General features: G+C 38.5%; 1 protein-coding gene across 10 annotated transcripts; it reads left to right on the top strand.

Moving 5' to 3' along the window:
- The first annotated feature begins 7,206 nt into the window (after positions 1-7,206).
- Positions 7,207-16,251, top strand: nudt13 (nudix (nucleoside diphosphate linked moiety X)-type motif 13). 10 transcript variants are annotated; one of them, XM_047376518.1, is made up of 9 exons: positions 7,207-7,356; positions 10,230-10,390; positions 10,468-10,610; positions 10,778-10,885; positions 10,975-11,081; positions 11,292-11,417; positions 12,294-12,405; positions 12,497-12,651; positions 12,808-16,251. In XM_047376518.1, the coding sequence occupies exons 2-9, from the start codon at positions 10,299-10,301 to the stop codon at positions 13,000-13,002; spliced, it is 1,038 nt and encodes a 345-aa protein (XP_047232474.1). In that variant the 5' UTR covers positions 7,207-7,356; positions 10,230-10,298; the 3' UTR covers positions 13,003-16,251. The 10 variants fall into 10 exon arrangements, with proteins under 10 accessions (XP_047232474.1, XP_047232480.1, XP_047232482.1 ...); XM_047376519.1 differs by having other exon boundaries at positions 7,279-7,414; XM_047376521.1 differs by lacking the exon at positions 10,230-10,390 and having other exon boundaries at positions 7,256-7,356.
- Positions 16,252-18,000: the final 1,749 nt, after the last annotated feature.

The raw sequence follows: 18,000 nt of genomic DNA, 5'->3' as shown, positions 1-18,000 counted from the left end.
ACATGAAAGAAATGTAACATTAAATGTGCCTTTAAATTAAAGGTACCATTTATTTATTTAATACATCATTAGAAACAATAAATGTACCATTATATCAAGAAATGGACTATAATGCAATTAAATGTGCCACTGAATAATTAAGTATAATTTTAAAGATGACATGACGTAATTAGTGGTACATTTAATATTTAATGATTTATTAAATAAATTGTACATTTAATGGTACATTCAATTTTTTTCTATTTCACAACATATTTATTTAATATCTTCCCTTGATGAAGCCTTTCTATACGGAGTCCGCGAGGGGACATGGGGGGTTTTTTTCTCTTTTGTGTCCCCACGCAATAGTCTTTGCGTTATTTTGCAATACTTTGTGGGATAGTTTCCAAACCAGATAACTGCAAAAATGAAACAAACACTACACCCGTTTTGAGATTTATTGAGTTTTATTTTGAAATCAGCCTTAAATAAAATGATCTTCAATCAGACTAAAAGACAATTTTTATCCACAAGCTGTCAAACAAACTACTGAACTCTGGACAATAATGCTGCACGAAACCACATCTGTGACACTTTGTTTGCTTATTACTGCTGCATGATGTGTACTTTTTTTTTTTTGCACGCCATTGGTGTTTTTGTTTTTATCGTGATTTGAACGGTTCTTCTTATCCTAAGCATTTAATCGCATTGTTTACTGCGTGTTAACCTGCATATGACAAATAAACCATATCAATGACATATCAGTGTTTGTTTTATGAGCAGTTTGTCATCTGTGCTGTTGTTCCAAAATGCTGAACGTAAAAGTATTGCGTGGGGACGCAAAAGAAATAAATTTCCCCATGTCCCCTCACGGGCTTCCGTACCTTACCTCTTAAATCTTTAGTGCACATGCAGCAATTTTGTTGGTCAGATGAGACTTGACACATGTTGGTACTTTTGGTTTGATGAATGAAGAGATGCAGGACTGATTTAATCCAGAATCTGTTTTACAAGTGTCCCTTAATCACTGGTGTCCTTGATTACAACTAAACACATTCTACAAGTAGCAGACTGCGTGTTAACACCGCTGCATTCAACTCTCCTGAAGTTCGGTAATATTTGCGACTTTCCTGTCAGCTCTATGAGTTTAATAGATAAGTCCTTACTTCTGACTTTACGTTACAAATCCAATTTTACCACGTCCAGTTCTCCACCTGGGTTTGCTCCCTCCATCCTGAACGCAGGTGGAAAACACCGAGCAGAAGCACTGTTGGCTTGTGGGTCTTGTAGTTCGTTTGACTCACATTATAGTATAGGCTTCTTGGAAAAAAACTACACAATGGCGGCGTCGATTCAAGTTTTTTTTTTCTTAGTTTATAACAAAGTCTCAGTTTTACATTTCCAAAGACAATTGATCCTAGTTTATTTCCCTCCTATTAGTTAGCTCCCGCTCCCGTCTGCTCCCGTTCATTTTGTATCCTGTACCGTCCCAATCACGTGATCTTTACTGATGCTGTCTCCCGTCCCGCGGGTTTCCCGTGGGAATCCCGTGACCCGTGGGACTCCCGAAAAAATGTCAGCCTCTATTGTGAAGCCGAACAAATGGAGCCCTAATGGCTTATTTTCTTGTTTTATAATCTTGTTCATTATTCAGCCATTTAAACTGTTAAAGTTTTGTGTTCATAGATAAAAAAAAAAAAGAACCCAACATCAACATTAGATTTCATCTGACTGAATTATATCGGTGTTTAACTTCCATCCATCGGGGAAACCCAGCAGGAGCTTGAAAACAACGTGCCGGGAGCTGTTTTCTCTGGGTTCATCCTTCATATCTGGGGAAAAGAAGGACGCATTTGTCGGCCCTATTTGGAGGAGCCTGCGAAGCTGTAGACTTCATTGCCTCACAGTGACGTAATCGGCAACAAATGCGTCCTTCAAAGAATGCAGCCTCTCAATTTGGACGCAGCAATAGTGAATGACATCCGTGAATCTGTGAATCTGTGTTTGATTAATCTGTGGCTTCAAGGACCCGGATGTGTGACACAAACAACTGAATTTTAGAACTGAAATTGAATTTTAGAACTGAAAGTAAAAGTAGTGAAACTGAATTTTCAGTTCAACGAAATACATTTTCAGAGCAAATGAATTCAGTTTCAAACCATTAAATTCAGTTTCAATTAAGTGAAATTCAGTTTCAAATCAGTGCATTTAATTTCAAATGACACAAATACAGATTCAGTCTGAGAAATTCAAATTCAGTTTGTGATGGCACAAGTTTCTTCCCATACACATGGCAGTGCCGCTCAACAGGTACGGTATAAGTAACTGATACATGTGAATATTTTTTTATTTCATATGTTTACAATCAGTTAAGATATAAAGCTCATCTCAAAATGCCCCTCCTTGTGCTGTAATTACACAAATTACTAAGAAGTAGAGTGTTTTTTAATAGAAATATTATTCATTAATCCAGGGCTAAGATATGACACGAGCGTCCACAACAACAGTTTGTGTCAACTGCAAAGCAATTATTGCTGTGGCCACCAAGACTTGAAAATCTAGCCATGCAGTACAGCCAAGGAAGCAGAGACTTGCAAAGAAAATGCAAACATTTGAGACAAGAAGAGAGGACTGGCTCAAAAAACAACGAAAAAACAAAACCACGTCCCATGTGATTGAAGATGCATCCCTTTGGGTATGTGTCTAACTGCCTCTCGCAAAATTAAGGTATAATATTTCTATATAACATGTTTATTCACTTTTTTGATACCTAGCTTGAAAAGTTACATGGACTGGGACACAGGGCCATCATTTTTACTGGCAAACCAGGGAAAAAGGCTGGCACCTGGTTCGCAAATGTGTTGCATCCTAAATGGCAGCAGTGCCATGACAGAATGAAGGCCCTAACCGAGGTGTCGCTCAAAGGTAAGCCCATTAATTGTTTTACTGGATAAATTACATTGTCCACATAACATACTACTACAAAAATCTTACAAAGAGTTTATTAAAGCTTGATGATCATACAGTTAATTTCATTTTCCACACTTACAGATAACCTCTGCTCAGTTATACTGTGGAGCACATTTTAGGGGACATGCATATAAATACATGTGTTAGTGGATGTCTTTCTAAATATACATTGCAAGTAACAAATAGCTTGCTAGCATGCAAAACAAATTAACTTGACAATTTTGTGTTTTATTTTCACTGATGTTGGACTAATAAGCAACCGTCCACTAGCCTCATCATCAGCAATCCAGCACTACCCATCAGTGCATCCGTCAACACCCCTGCAGCCCAGCCATCCACCAGCCTCATAGTCCAGACCAGTGCAACACGACCCACCACTCCATTCACCACCACCCTTGCAGTCCAACCATCCACCAACTCCTTCAGTACCAGTTCCATAGACCAGCCATCCAAAAGTGTCACATTAGGTAATTCTTTTTTCTTTTTTTTTTTGTTGGAAATAGTGTTAAAATACTTATACCACTTTATATTAGTTATACCGGTGACTTATATGTAGATCAGAGAAACTCATTTTGCAGATCTTACTAAAGATACAAATAATGTAAAATGAATAGAATAATAATGAATGAAGTAAACAAAGTAATGTAAGCCATTCATTCATCATAACGTGTTTTCAGAGGCCAAGGTTGAGGTAAGGTCTGGTCACCAAACAGAATATTCTTTTTATTTATTTTAAATGTTTTTTGAGGCACTATTGGCCTTTATTTTTCCTATTTTTGGGTCAGTAAGCTGACAGGAAAGGGGTGGATGCCATGCAGCAAAGGTCGTCTGAGCCAGGAATTGAACCGACGACAACTGCGTTGAGGACTGAAGCCTCTGATTATGTGTTGTGCGTTTTACCCCTGTGCCAGAGCGCCCAACAACAGACCATTCTTAAGAGGTAGGTCTCATCTGTAGACCATTAGATGAGAGTGCATGCCCTTGGTATGATTATGGCAGTTAATTTTACTTTTTCTAATTACTTGTAAGCTGCTTTAGATAAAAACATTTGCCAAATGAGTACATATATAAAGATTAATATATAACAAAATTCAATTTAGATAAGCACTCCTCAAGAGTGACTGTTATCAAATTCAGTTTCTGATGGCACAAGTTTTTTCCCATACATGTGAAGAGCGCGCACAATTGTCAAGGATCGGGGAAACGTGCACCCCTGCCTTATTCTGCCTCTGATTGGCTAATTTTAACCAATAACCGATGGCGCCTGAATGCACTATCCAATCACCAGCAAAGATTGTCAGTTTACTGCTTTGCTTAGCCCCTGCGCAGCCACTGTTACCAGATTGGGTGAGTTTCTGCCCAATTGAACTTATTTTTAACATGTTGGGCTGGAAAAATTGCTTTGGGCAGGTTGCTAACATTTGGGGGCTATACACAGGATTTGCAGGTTTTTATAAAGTATTAATAGGAAAACCTAATCAAAATAGCTGTCACTTTTGTGGCAGAAAATTAAAAAAACGTTTTTCAATTAAGTGTGTCCTTGCACTCATACCTTTATTTTAAAATAAATTAACTAATGTCAAAGTTGACATCATAAATCATTGGTTATAATGTCAATGTGAAATGGTATTGGTCAATGTCAAACTGGCCCTAATGGGTTAAGAGTTCAACTAAGCTTCAATACACTGAGGTGCACTGGCCTGAAGGCCTTTACTGTTAAGCTTTGACTTGATATCGTGAGACAGCATCACGTCGAAGTGAGAAAAATATAGTATACAGACAGAAATGGGAGGCTGGTCCAGAAATAAAATTGTGTATTGCCAGTTCCAGAGAATGATCCGAAGCTCACTGCAAGTATTGTAATACATTGATCTTACTGCAACTTCACGTTTTAAAAGAACATGGCGCCACTTTCTTTATTATGCATGTCACAGAAGGTTCAAGAGAGGTTGAGATTTGGGCTGGTGGGTGGGTTTTACGTTGTGTTTGGGCTGGAAACAGTAGGCAGATCTGGGAGCCCTGTGCATAGCACCCCATCCCCCACTGTACATGTTCTACCTGTACTACACATGTACATTTCTGACAACCGAAATATGTTTACACTGCTATGTACATCAAACTACAGGTCATTAATCCCTATAATAATATAAACTAGTGGAACATGTATTTGTACAACTCCAGAAACTATTCATGTTGTTCTCATTCTGTATATACAATTTACAGCAGAGTGTATAATAGTGCAAGAAAATACAACAGTAGATCATGTTACACACTCCAATATAGAAGGTCCACCTTAAAGTCATGGTTGCAGTCTGCCATAAAACAAAAAGAAGAATGATTTTTAGCATGTCACCACATCACATGATTCCCTCTGGCACTCCACAAGGTAGCATTGTTAGCCCGGTAATCTTTTGAATTATGATAAATGATGTGTTTCATCGTATTGAGCATAATTTTGGAGTTATCTTGTTTGCAGATTATGGAGTTATATGGAAAAGGTGAAGGAATTGTGAATTTATTGTTAAAATGTTCAAGAGGAAACATTGGAGGTTGAGACATGGGCTTAAAATGGGGGTTCAGGTGTCAAAAACTAAAGTAGCTGTATTTACTAAAAGGTTAAAGCCAATAGAAGTAAATCTCGAAGTGCCTGTGACATCGAATTTTCATGATAAATCTCATTACATTTATGGAAAGGAAACATTAATAAAATATTTTAAAAAGTAAATTCATGCCACTGAAATGAACAGTTGTTGAGCTATATGGACATACATTTTACTACAAAGGCATATCCAGAATGCTCCTTTGCGCTCTTTTATGGTGTCAAAGGAGAACCCCCACGCATAAACTGACTGCTGCTAGAATGGTCAGCAACACAGACAGCAGCAAAGAATTTGATATTTCTTGGACACAACAGCCAGCAGAGCAGCATAAATGTGCTTTTTAGTAAAGCACATTTATCTTATTTTAATAATACTAATAATAATTATCAGTATTATTAATAATGAAATAATAATTGTGGGTTTTTAATTATTAACAGCTGCCGATATCTACATGCACTTTTGTAAGAAGGAAGTTTTCTTACATGCTGAGTCTTGATCCGTTTAACAACAGCAACAACAACCTTTTCTTTGGCAATATTTTCACATCGGATGCACTGAACAGCGTAGCTATAGCATCTGCTTAAACATTCTCAATTGTCTGTCAGATATCCCAACCTCTGGCATAATTTCTTTTGTAAATTCAGAGGTTTCTTGTTCGAAGCAATTTGCCGAGAAGTCCTCTGATCACAACTGGCTGTGCTTGGTGGGACCAGCCCATCTGTCCCTTGTCAGTTTTCCAGCTCTGATCCAGGCAGCTCTGATGCTCTTCACTGCAGGAAAGTAGTGCAGACTAATGGCTGCTGCCGTAGTATTGCTGCCACCACCAGCAATATACCGTTTCACCATATTAACGCTGTTTTTAACACAATTTGACTTCTACCGACCGGAGACTTCCCCTTTGACGTCATTTCCAGGCGACTTTGGACTTGTAAAATTTAACATCCAAATGTGTTTATTTTGTGCCACAATTGTCTTTTATCATGTCTTTAATTCTAATATCATGTCAATTACTGCCCCATTCCTTTAATATTAAGATGTTTTCTTTCAGTTTCTGCATTTGTGGGAAAAGCGTGTCACAGGCACTTTTGAGATGCATGAAGAACAATTAGAAGTAGTGGAATTCTTCAAATATTTGGGGATTTGGTTTGATAAAAACTTACCTGGGGTGTAATCTACTGAATTATTGGCTGCGTTACAAGTTGAAATGGGAGAGATGCACTTGAGTCTCAGAAGGGAACCGATGCCGTGGGTATATTGGGCTAATTTAAAGGGACAGAGGGATGTCCAAAAATAGTGGCTTAGATTAGGGAAACTTCAAGGAGAAAGAGGGAAGAAGACTGAATTTATCAAAGCTTAGATTCAGTTATACAACTTTAAATGGCACTCTATATAGAACAGGAAGAAATGATACAGGATTATGTTAATGTGGTCAATCTCAAGAGACAGTTGATTATGCGTTGATAGAATGTATAAGATATCAGAAAGAAAGACATACTCTTCTGTGCAACTTCGATGCAGAAAGTACAGTTTAGTTTAGTTGAATTACTTCTTTTAAATTCTGAACATAATTTAATTATAGCGTTTTTTCAGTTTCATATAAAAAATCTGAAATTCATTGTCGAATATAGGTTTGCCATTGTGGTTCACACTCCAATTCAGAAGGTGGCGGTAACGCACACTTAACCGTTTGCCAACCAGCAGTAAAAACTACGAAGAAGAAGATGCTTGCTCCCTGTCACAACAGAATCTTTCGGCGGGTTCGGCAGATCGACATAGAACTTGGAACTTTGGGTCGATTCAGTTGTGTGTGAGTAAACAAACACTCTATAACAGAGAGTGTGAAGTCACTGCAACACTGACAGTAGGTAAGGTTAATTTTAAAGCGGACATATCATGCAAAATCCACTTTTTTAGCCCTTAAATTTACCTTGTTGTGTACTTGGAAAAGAATTTAGGTGCTGCGTAGATGTCTTTTATATTCTGTATGAGTCACACTTTCTTAGTCCGATCAATTTTCTCTATCCTCTATTACGTTTTTTCATCTGTTACGTCACAGCATTTGCTGCTGAACCGCTAAAGAAGTACCGTTTCTCAAAACCCAAGTACGCGAGTTCGTTCGTGGTACTGTACTTGGTAAGTAGGTACAGTTGGAAGTACGTTGTAATCGAGACGCAAGTAGTACGTAGTTCTGTGATTGGAACAGAGCGTGCTTAGTGACGTCACCCCTCAGCTAGATCTTACCAGGAGTTTCAATAAATGGTTCTGTTTTACTGTGGAATGGGATTATTTTCATATGTATAACAGATAGTAAAATAAAGAAAAAAAAATTTATTTGACAAGTATCAAATATATAATAATTAGAAGTGTTAGTACTTAGTTGAAATCGTTTAAAATAATGAGCAAAAGTTTTTATTTATTGATCATATAAAAGCCTTGCTGAGTAAATTATGGTGGTTCAATGATTGTCACCTAATATAATCAAAACTTTACTCCCTTAAAAAGACTTTGCCTAAAAATTATTTTTTGTCTTAACTAACAAATAATAGATGATAAGCAACTTCAGAATTATTAGAATAACAAAAAACAGATTATCAGCTGGCAAGTATGGCAATTGATACCTTGACTGACTGTTTAATCATAAGCTATTTGATATAATTTAAAAATGTAAAATAAGATGAAGGGACAGTGGAGCAGACAATGGCAGAACATGATGGTGAAGAAGATCACTGGGAGCTTCTGGGAAACTGCATCCAAACCTGGATCTGGTGTCTCCTCCTGCAGAGCTGCATAAAAACAAGAAAAACAGAGTTCACACTCCACTAAGGAGTGTGATTTACATGAGAGGTTTACATGAAAAGCCAATCTTCGGGAAATGTGCATGTTTTATGTACAAGGAAAAGTGAAAGAGCTCTGTTTGATCATTAATGGGTACTATATTAAAATATTTTTTCAGTATGAATTTACATGCCAAAACTGGGCATGTAAAATTCCTAGGAAGACAATTAAAATAATTGGAAATCTAACAGATATACAGTCTTATTTCAGTTCCTTCTGTCTATGGAAATGACGGACACAGCAAAGCGGTAAGCTGGAAATAATATAAATCACAACAAACTTTATTTTAGACATGAATTTATTGAATGTTAATATGACCTCCTGGCCATTGCTTTGATAGCAGTGACAATGTGCCTTCTGATTATGTTAGTGCTGTGTGCTGCTTTTAGCTCCTTGTAGACAGAACCGTACTGCGTGTTTTGAATAGTATTATTACATTAGCAGTTTAGCAGTGTTTTGGTTGTTTTTGGATTGTTTCTGCACCGCTTGATAATTGTATCTGTTATCAAACTACAAAAATGGCCGAACGAGTTAAAGTGGAACTCTCTTGGACCGGGGGTGGGGGCTAAGTAGCATTTAAAAAGACCACACCAAAATGAGTTGCTCTCAGATGCACCTCAGAACAAGGGTAAAAGAGGAGTCTGTGGAGCTGCAATTTCAGACCAAAGCATTGCAGTTCCACTTCATATAGACCACAACTGAATGATTTAAGTCTGAAAAAGAAAGATTTAACGGCATGATATGTCCCTTTTAAGGTCTGACATACATACTACATAGTATACTGAAGAGCTTCGCTGTGTACGAACTTGAAATTCTACAATGATTTCTAAAATCAACTGGAAACCAGTACATAGAGGACAAGACTGTATTTGTACCAGTTACATTTCTAACAGCCTCATTTATCTTACTTTTTTTTTTTTAACTGGTTAAAATGTTATTACTGTAATCCAGGTGAGTTGGAACGCTAGCATGGGTAATTACATGGTTAGAGATATTCCTAAAATTATAAGGCCCTGTTTATGCGACATCATTTTCTGGTACAAACGTTGTTGTGTATAGAGGCCCTAGAAGACTTTATAAAGCAGCTGTTTGGAATGATAAGAGTGAACTGTCAAAAAACAACTCCCAGATTCCTGAGGCTCAAGTGTACAAAGAAGCCAATAACCACAGGAATCATGTTATTGGAGGCAATGATCATTGGGTCTGTTTCATCTGGGTTCAGCTAGAGGAAATAAACCTTAGATATCTAGATATCTATAGATATATGTATCTGTGGGGACAGACTCTGGGGGCCCTACCATCACTTCCAGTCATTCTTGTTCATCTTTATGCTGAAGATAGTTCTTAATGACTTTGGCTGGATGTTTGGGTTCGTTCACTTGTAAATTGTTCAAAATAAACAATGATTTATATTTCTGAAAGCATTCTTTGTTTACAGCACTTTTTCACACCTGCCTAAAACTTTTGCACAGTACGATAGATAGATAGATAGATAGATAGATAGATAGATAGATAGATAGATAGATAGATAGATAGATAGATAGATAGATAGATAGATAGATAGATAGATAGATAGATAGATAGATAGATAGATAGATAGATAGATAGATAGATAGATAGATAGATAGATAGATAGATAGATAGATAGATAGATAGATATATATTTACACAAACAGGCCCTAGAAGACTTTATAAAGCAGCTGTTTGGAATGATATATACATATATACATAATGTGTGTCCTGATCCATCCTGATGTATGCGCTGCACATTACCAGTTTTTCTTGTGGAGAGTTGTACCATCACAGTTCTGTGTGGCTAACTTTATTATTGCTCTCCTTTTGCAGGTAGCAGAACCAGACCAGTCTTCTTCATAGTTGTCAGGTTCTGACCAATTCACTGAGATCTATTTCAGCATGTTGGCATTGTTAAGACCCCTGCGGATCCTCCGCTTTGCAGAACATTACAGTCTGACCCGGTTCTGCTCAGCCTTTGTGTCCAGAATGAGGTTTAAGAGCTTACAATGACCTGATTAGCTCATTAGGTGCCTGATTAGTTGATTGATCGAGTTATTGATCTCTTCAGGTACCTCAACATGCTGAAGGAGAATGATGCAGCATGTGTTTCAGCTCTGCAGAACGGGCACATTTTCCTGTTTCATCATCTCATTCCACTGCTGCAGCGCAGTGACCCAGGAACTTTTAGATCTGTTGCCCTCAGCTACTCAGGTACAGAACCTCAGAACATAAAACAAAGCTTCAGTGTCAAGTTCAGACCTTAAAAAAATTAAAAGTTTCCAGAATGAGACTGACAGAACTTGATGTAGAACCTCAGACCTAACCTCATGTAGAACCTGAACATTGTTCACAAATCAATGTTTGGGTTTACATTCTAGAAGTCCAGTCAGTCCTGCATAGATCTGGTTCTGATGGATCCTTACTAAAGGAGTCCATTCTGATTGGGTGTTCTGAGCAGAACCAGGCTCAGTTCTGTCTGGATGTGGGTAAGAACATGTTGGACTCAGTTTATCACTTCAGACTTTGAGAAAGTGTGTGTCTGACTGAGTGCTTGGATTTTCTGATCTGTTTTCAGGAAAACTGGATCCAGCAGCAGTTGCGAAGGAATGTAAGGGAACGTTCATAGATCTCAGGAAAGCTTTCTTTCTCCTGGCAGGAGCTGAGGCACATCTAGTGGCCAAGGTTAGCACGTACAGCTGGACGTTTTTCTGCTTTTCTTTTGTCAGACCAGAGCTCCAGCTTTTTATTTGTGTGTGTATGGCTGTTTCTTTATGTTTTCACTGTTGTCTGCACTACAAATTGCCCCTTGGGGTTAATAAAGTTTACTTGACTTGAGCTTTTGTTCATGTGATCAAATCCAAGTTCTGGTTCTGACATCTATGTGTCTTGCAGGCCCAGGCTTTGCTGCGATGGCACCAGATTAACAGGTTCAGTGGTGCTACAGGCCAGCTGACCCATCGGAACCAGGCTGGCAGCCAGAGGGTCTGCAGCAGCAGCTCTATTGTCTACTACCCAAAGGTTTTAAACCAGAACTGAACTGGGTTAGAATCTGTCTTTATTAAAAATCTGAACTGGGTGAGATTCAGTTGTTTTTTTTGTTTTTTTTTTCAAAATATCTGAACCAGACCTGGACGGGATCAATACCCCAGAACCGGACCAGATCTGAATTGAAGCACCTTATAAACCTATTTACACCCCCTGAACTTTTACATGTTCTGCCTTTCCAACCACGAACTTTGATGTAATGGCATTTAAGGTGACAGTCCTACACCAATTAATACGTAATAGTGAAGTAGAAGAACATAAACAAGAACATGATTCATGGATTTTTAACATTTTTTACAAATAAAAACCTGAAACGTGTGCATTTGTATTTAGCCCCCCATTGCCTAAAGTTACAGCTGAGAAGTCTTTTGTTGTCTGGCTGTAACAGCTCTGTACTTCTAGAGACTGATGTTTTTGGCAATTCTTTGCGAAATAGCTCAAATTACATGAGATTGTATAGAGGGCGTCAGTGAACATCAGTTTTCAAGTCGTGTCACAAATTCTCATTGTGTTACAGAACAGCTGGATTTATACTTAAGATCCAACATACTTTTCATGTTTGTGTTTGTAAAAATGATTAACACCATGTACAATTTTCTTTCCAATTCACAATTATACACTGTTTTGTGTTGGTCTGTCACCTTAAATCCCATATTGTGGTCAGACCAAAACAGCATTTGCAAACTTTCAGGGGGTGTGAATACATTTGAAAGCCACTGTGTGTCTGAAATGATTGAGAATAGATCCAGATCAAAACTAGAACAGAATCAGTCTTAAACCAATAAGTAGCAGTGCAGTGGAACAGGGATTCGTTTCTGACAGTTTATCACTGTGACTTTTTTTCTGCAGATGTCTCCAGTGGTGATCGTCTTGGTATCTGATGGAAAACGCTGTTTGTTGGGCCGTCAGTCATCCTTCCCTATTGGATTGTACAGTGCACTTGCTGGCTTCTGCGACATGGGTGAGTCTCACCAGTTGCTGGCGCACCTAGGTATCACCTAAAGTAAACCTAGTATGTAACAATTGACTGACTGTGTGTGCGTTGCTTCTAGGCGAGACTCTGGAAGAGGCTGTGAGCAGGGAGGTAGCAGAAGAGGTGGGTCTGGAGGTACAGAACATCATTTACAGCTCCTCGCAGCACTGGCCATTCCCTCACAGCTCCTTCATGCTGTCCTGCCATGCCACAGTTAGCTCCGCCCACTCTCAGGTGACTCACAAGAATGTGCAAATAGAGTTTTTTGAAACTTTTGATCAACTAAGATGAGTCAGGATAAAATAGACAGATTCAGTTGGTATTTGAGCTCTGCTTTTAATGAGCAGATAGAAAGTACTGAACCCTGCTGTGACCTGCTGTTTGTTCCAGCTGAATGTGGACCACTTAGAGCTGGAGGATGCTCGCTGGTTCACTGAGGAGGAAATCACCTGCGCTCTGCAGGTAATGGCGCCACCCAAGAGAGTTCAACCCACCACTGTCTGGCTGCCTCCTAAACATGCTGTCGCCCACCGCCTTATCATGGAGTGGAGGGATAGCCAACAACGCAGCGAAGGCACAGAATGACGTCTAAATGCGTTGAGGAACAAAACAAAACAGATGCTCCTGACATTAAATCCTGACATATTATAATAAATTATCCCAATGTGCTCATGACATTGCCCAAACCTGTCCAAAAAACATGTTGTTAATATCTTATTAATATGTTTCTCACACCTTTTTATATAACCATACTTTTAAACTAAGTGTAACAGAAGAATTGACACAGATTCAACAGAAACTGTGCAATCTGAGGCTATGGGAATGTTCACACAGTCAGGACAGATAATTTTAGACAGAAACAAAACTGCCTCGTTCTAACCTGAAGAAGAACCAGAAAGCTTTTTTGTTCTCATGTCGACTTCCATAATTGGAACAGCCTCCAGACAATTCTAGAAAGAGCTAAGATGGACTCTGTGCTGTGGAAAAACTGTTTTTGTGTATCCGAGCTGCTGGTCATGTTTGAAATAATTTCAGTTTCTCTGAGTGATTGTAAATATTAAATATAATAGAAATATCCTTTTTTCAGGTGTATCAGCAGCATAGTGAAAGACAAATGGAAGCATCAAGATACACACGAAGGTAAAAAAAATAAAAAATAAATAAGCTTAACAGACTGTACAGTAAGGGGAAATTTTACAACATAAGAAAGCTAAACCAGACTGTTATGTACTGTTATCACCAATAGCATACTCAGAATAAATTAAATGTGCAACCGAGTGGGTGAACGATGCATACCAGCCTGTTAGAGACACAGGCCTGTGTCCTAACATAGTGCAGGTGGCCTGTGAGTGCAATATCCACTGGGATAGGCGGTGGTCCACTGCTGACAGCTTAATAGCCGTGGAAAAATCAAAGAACATAGTCCTCATATATCCCTTTTCCACCAACACAGTTCAGAGCCTGTTCCAGTTCCCAAATGTGATTTCGAACCAATGAAAAGGTGTTCCAAAGCGTGAACTCTGGTTCAACTCGTGCACCGCTGAATACTTGGTTCTTCTGTGTGAGCTGTAACATCACCCGTGGGTGGGTCAAAGCCCTAGACAATAGAAACAACAAGTACGGTGGCGAAGACAAAGAATGTACCGTATAAACGTTATTTATGTTTGCAAAAACACACTAATCATGCAACTACTGGTTTATGCTACACTCGAGGACGCTGAACATGTGTAGATGAAAATATTGTACATACCATTGTTCTTGCACGGAGTCGCTGTTTCCTTTTTCGTATTAACTGTAGTTTATGGATGCTTTGCATTACAAAGAACATTGCGCACATCTCAGCAAACTCTGCTGTCTCGCTACTAAGCTTCCCACCACGCTTAGCAATGCCCACTGTTGATGAGTCATTCTTGGTTCGCAAAACTGGAAGGCATGCGAACCCAACCTGTTCAAGAACGAGAGATCTTTCGGTGGAAAATGTTTAAAGTTCTTCAAGGCTTCTCCGGGTGGGTCAGAGGTTGTTGCAGGAAGTAGATGATGTTATCATCCACCTGGAGGTAGGCAAACTGTAGTGGACCCAACGAAGACCTCACCAGGGGGTGACTATGGTTGAGGAGCAACCTATCTGGGGTCTATTTAAGATGTGAGGTCATTGTTAAAAGCCTGTAGCTGTTGAGGCCCTTCAGATGCGGGGTCTCCAGCAATCGTACCACACAGGAAGTTTTTAACAGCTGTGGTACTTTCCACAGCTTCAGGCTCATGTTGAAAATGTATCCCATGATGCCGCACTGTTGATTTGCACAGCACCTCAGGAGCCTGGAGCTGATGCCAATCGGACTTGCTGCCTTCCACGCCTCTGTTCACGTGTTTCCGGGCCAAAAATAGCTCCGCTTCCACATGTTTGTGTGTCTGCTGCTCTCAGAAACAGAAGGAAGAAAATTGTTCCTGTCAAACTTCCTTGGAGCACAGGTCTGCTAAAATGTTCCTCGGAACAGCCTCTGTATTAAAGCTGATCCCTGTTGAGATTAAGGAACTTTCCTTAGGAGATCCAGGATAAACCTGGTGAATCTGCTCCTATTTTTAATGTTTCACAGAAATCAGACTATCTGGGCCCCATTTCAGAGAGCAGGGTTAGTGAGTAAGTTCTGGGGTCAGTATGTGCATACCCTGGGTTTTTGGTTTTAGAAAGCCAGGTAGCCGTTTCCCTGAGTCAAGTTATCCTTGCAACTTACTTTGTGAACCAACCCTGCTTGATAGCAGGGTTTATTCATCTAACCCTGAGTCTGTCCTTGGTTTTCGCTGATATCTGGTACAAGGAACGTTGCAGAAATGGCGTGTCCTTATCTGAAAGGGCCTGTAGACGTTGGAGCGCAACTACTCTGCAGAAATCTACATCATGAGAGGGTGATCACACTGCTATTAGATGTCTTATCATTTTCCCAATGAATATATTTTTGAGCGTTACCGTTTTTCGTCATAGTCAAAAATATAAATAATATAGGTGAGTTCTTGTTCTGTTTGTATAACATAGGTGTAAAAAGAATTGTAACTGGTTTATATATGAATTAGCAATCACTTCAGGGTGTCAGGTCTGGACAGGAATTATATATGTTCAGGTATATGTTCAGGTGAGTTGAGATGAAAGGAGAGAATGTCCAAATCCAGTTTTTATCTTTGAAGTTATCTTTTACTTAGACTTGGGCAAGAATATTGTAGATATATGTGTGGTTTCTACAAGCAAATAAAACAAATACAATTATAAGTACTGGTCTATGATAACTTCTCTTACTATCATGCAAATTAAATGTCTACAAAATCTGTGGGCAAGTTATGAGAGAAGAATCTTGCGGAATTACAGGTATCAGTGAAAACAGTAATTTAATCTGCATGCAGTCACATTTTGAGACTGCATGCATTATTTATTCACACATTTCTGGGTTTGCTGGCTTAATTGGCTGCATAGACGACAGTTACATTCACTGCTCCTTCACTAAATAAAGATTATGTTTTGTTTTATATTATATTGCAACGTTCTTAGATTGATGCTGTCACAAATGTCACCTGACTACGCTGCACCTCTAATTTAATTAATCCGAGAATACCTTGTTGATAACCACACAGTATGTTCAGAAATAAATTTATTTATCCTGGGTTTTACTCTTCTTTACTATACGGCCTGATTGTTTTTCTTGAATGGTTCTTATAGCCTTTAGTCTGGTAACGTTTTCTATGGTTTTAGTGATGTGTGAACCTGTATGCTTTCATTGCCTTTTGCTTTGTTGCTGACACACCCAAGTTTCCCCACTGTGGGACAATAAAGGGTCTTCTTTTCTATTCTGTATTGTATTACATACCCTTATACAAATGTAGTTGACATAGCGGCTAATTGTAGTTTTGGACTGTGAAGATCATTTGTGATGCAGCCCATATAATCAGCAATGTGAAAGCCAAGTGGCCTGGTTCGGTGCATGACACATATTTTTTGTGAGTCTACACTGAATGCTAGGCTTGCCGGTGAGCTTTAGGGACCAAAATATAACTCAGTTTCAGTTGCATGTCCACTCTGTTTCATGTTAAGTCATGAGCCAACCTTTAGCTTCTTACACATAATTAATTACATATGTTGAATTGAATATAGCGAGTGAATGCTGTGTGGATCAGTTGGTAAAGATTAAACATAATAGTTCATAGCTGGACCTTAGCTTATTTAAATGGATTTTTATATTTTATATTGATTTGCTGCCACATCCTTTTTGTGCCTGCTGGGTTGCACCTTGACACAAATTTATTGCACGAACTTTATTTTTTTTGGACGTTGAATAAGTGTCGAGGATTCAACTTTAATTCTCTGTCAACTCACACTCACGCATTGTCTTGGTCTCTGCCACATTAATTCTCGCTATTTTGCAGCAGTGCACAATTGCTTTTCTTATATATGTTTTGATATTGTCCATATGCTGTCATTATGATTTCTAATTCCATCGGCGAAAAATAAGCACATCGAAGCTCCATTGATGAGGGCTTCTTATATACTTGTGCTTAAATACTTACGTGCTTAACTTTGTCAATTTGACAAAGTAATGGTAGATTTTATATCCATCATATTAAATGTTATAGATTGAGAACAGTTATCTCAGACTCCCTGCTAATGGAATAAAGTCAGACCTGCACAGAAAAACACCCAGAGAAGCTCGCATATCTGCTATACCTATACGACCAGAGATTAATGTTCCGGAACCAGATCAGGATGATCCTGAACCAAAACAAAACTAAATGGTAAATGGTCAAAAAGTAACAGAGCTACTCCAATCTGTTGCCACCTTGAACGGTGCAGTTGTTTTCATTTATGGTTGATATTATTTGTTATTCTGGATTCCCTGTTGCATTTTAAGAGTTTATAATATCTTTGAAACATTAACTTGTGTAACAATTCAGTTTAAAAAGTAAAACTCATGTAGAGCAATATAAAATAAAGTGATGACTGTTAATTTGCATATAGCAAGTTAATTTAAATTGCATCACAGTCCTCTCAAGACTGCAGTTATTACTGATGTTTGTTCCCCCTTTCCTCTTTAGTTCCTAATAATTTGCTAACTAGGCTCTTCAGAGAGGATCTCGGATGACGCTGGGTGGTTTGGGAGGACAGGGGAGACAGGGAAGACAGAGATTTGGTTTTAGTATTGTGGATTAAGATTTTGGACTCATATGTTGCCATAAACTGGTGTATGACAGGATTGGGATGACAATACAGGCAAGTGGCGATAATATTGTCTTTGACAACTGGACCCCGGTTGGTAGAGGGAGACGTAAAGTAAATGTGATGAAAGGTGACAACAATAAAGAGCTTTGCAGTCAAAGTAGTATGACTGTCATGATCCTGAGGTGTTTGGGTTTTGATTTTCTGTTGTGTGTATTTTATTATTTCCTTAGTTATTATTATGTTAGTTTTTGCCAGTTTGAGCGTTCTTTATTATTTGTTAGATGTTGTCTTATCAGTTAATTTCTTTGTGCTTAGTTCCTAGTTTTTTTTGTTCATGTTTTCTGTTCTCTAAATATTTAGTATTACTTCTGTTACGTCTCTGT

The sequence above is a fragment of the Girardinichthys multiradiatus genome, chromosome 10 (assembly GCF_021462225.1).
Source record: "Girardinichthys multiradiatus isolate DD_20200921_A chromosome 10, DD_fGirMul_XY1, whole genome shotgun sequence".
NCBI lineage: Eukaryota > Metazoa > Chordata > Actinopteri > Cyprinodontiformes > Goodeidae > Girardinichthys > Girardinichthys multiradiatus.
The sequence above is the reverse complement of the archived record's forward strand: the minus strand, read 5'-3'. Positions and strand labels throughout refer to the sequence as shown.

Coding starts and splice junctions, on each gene's coding strand:
- nudt13 (XM_047376518.1), top strand. CDS start 10,299: ATGTTGGCATTGTTAAGACCCCTGCGGATCCTCCGCTTTGCAGAACAT. Junction 11,418..12,293: donor CTATTGTCTACTACCCAAAG/GTTTTAAACCAG, acceptor TTTTTTCTGCAG/ATGTCTCCAGTGGTGATCGT. Junction 12,406..12,496: donor TGCTGGCTTCTGCGACATGG/GTGAGTCTCACC, acceptor CGTTGCTTCTAG/GCGAGACTCTGGAAGAGGCT.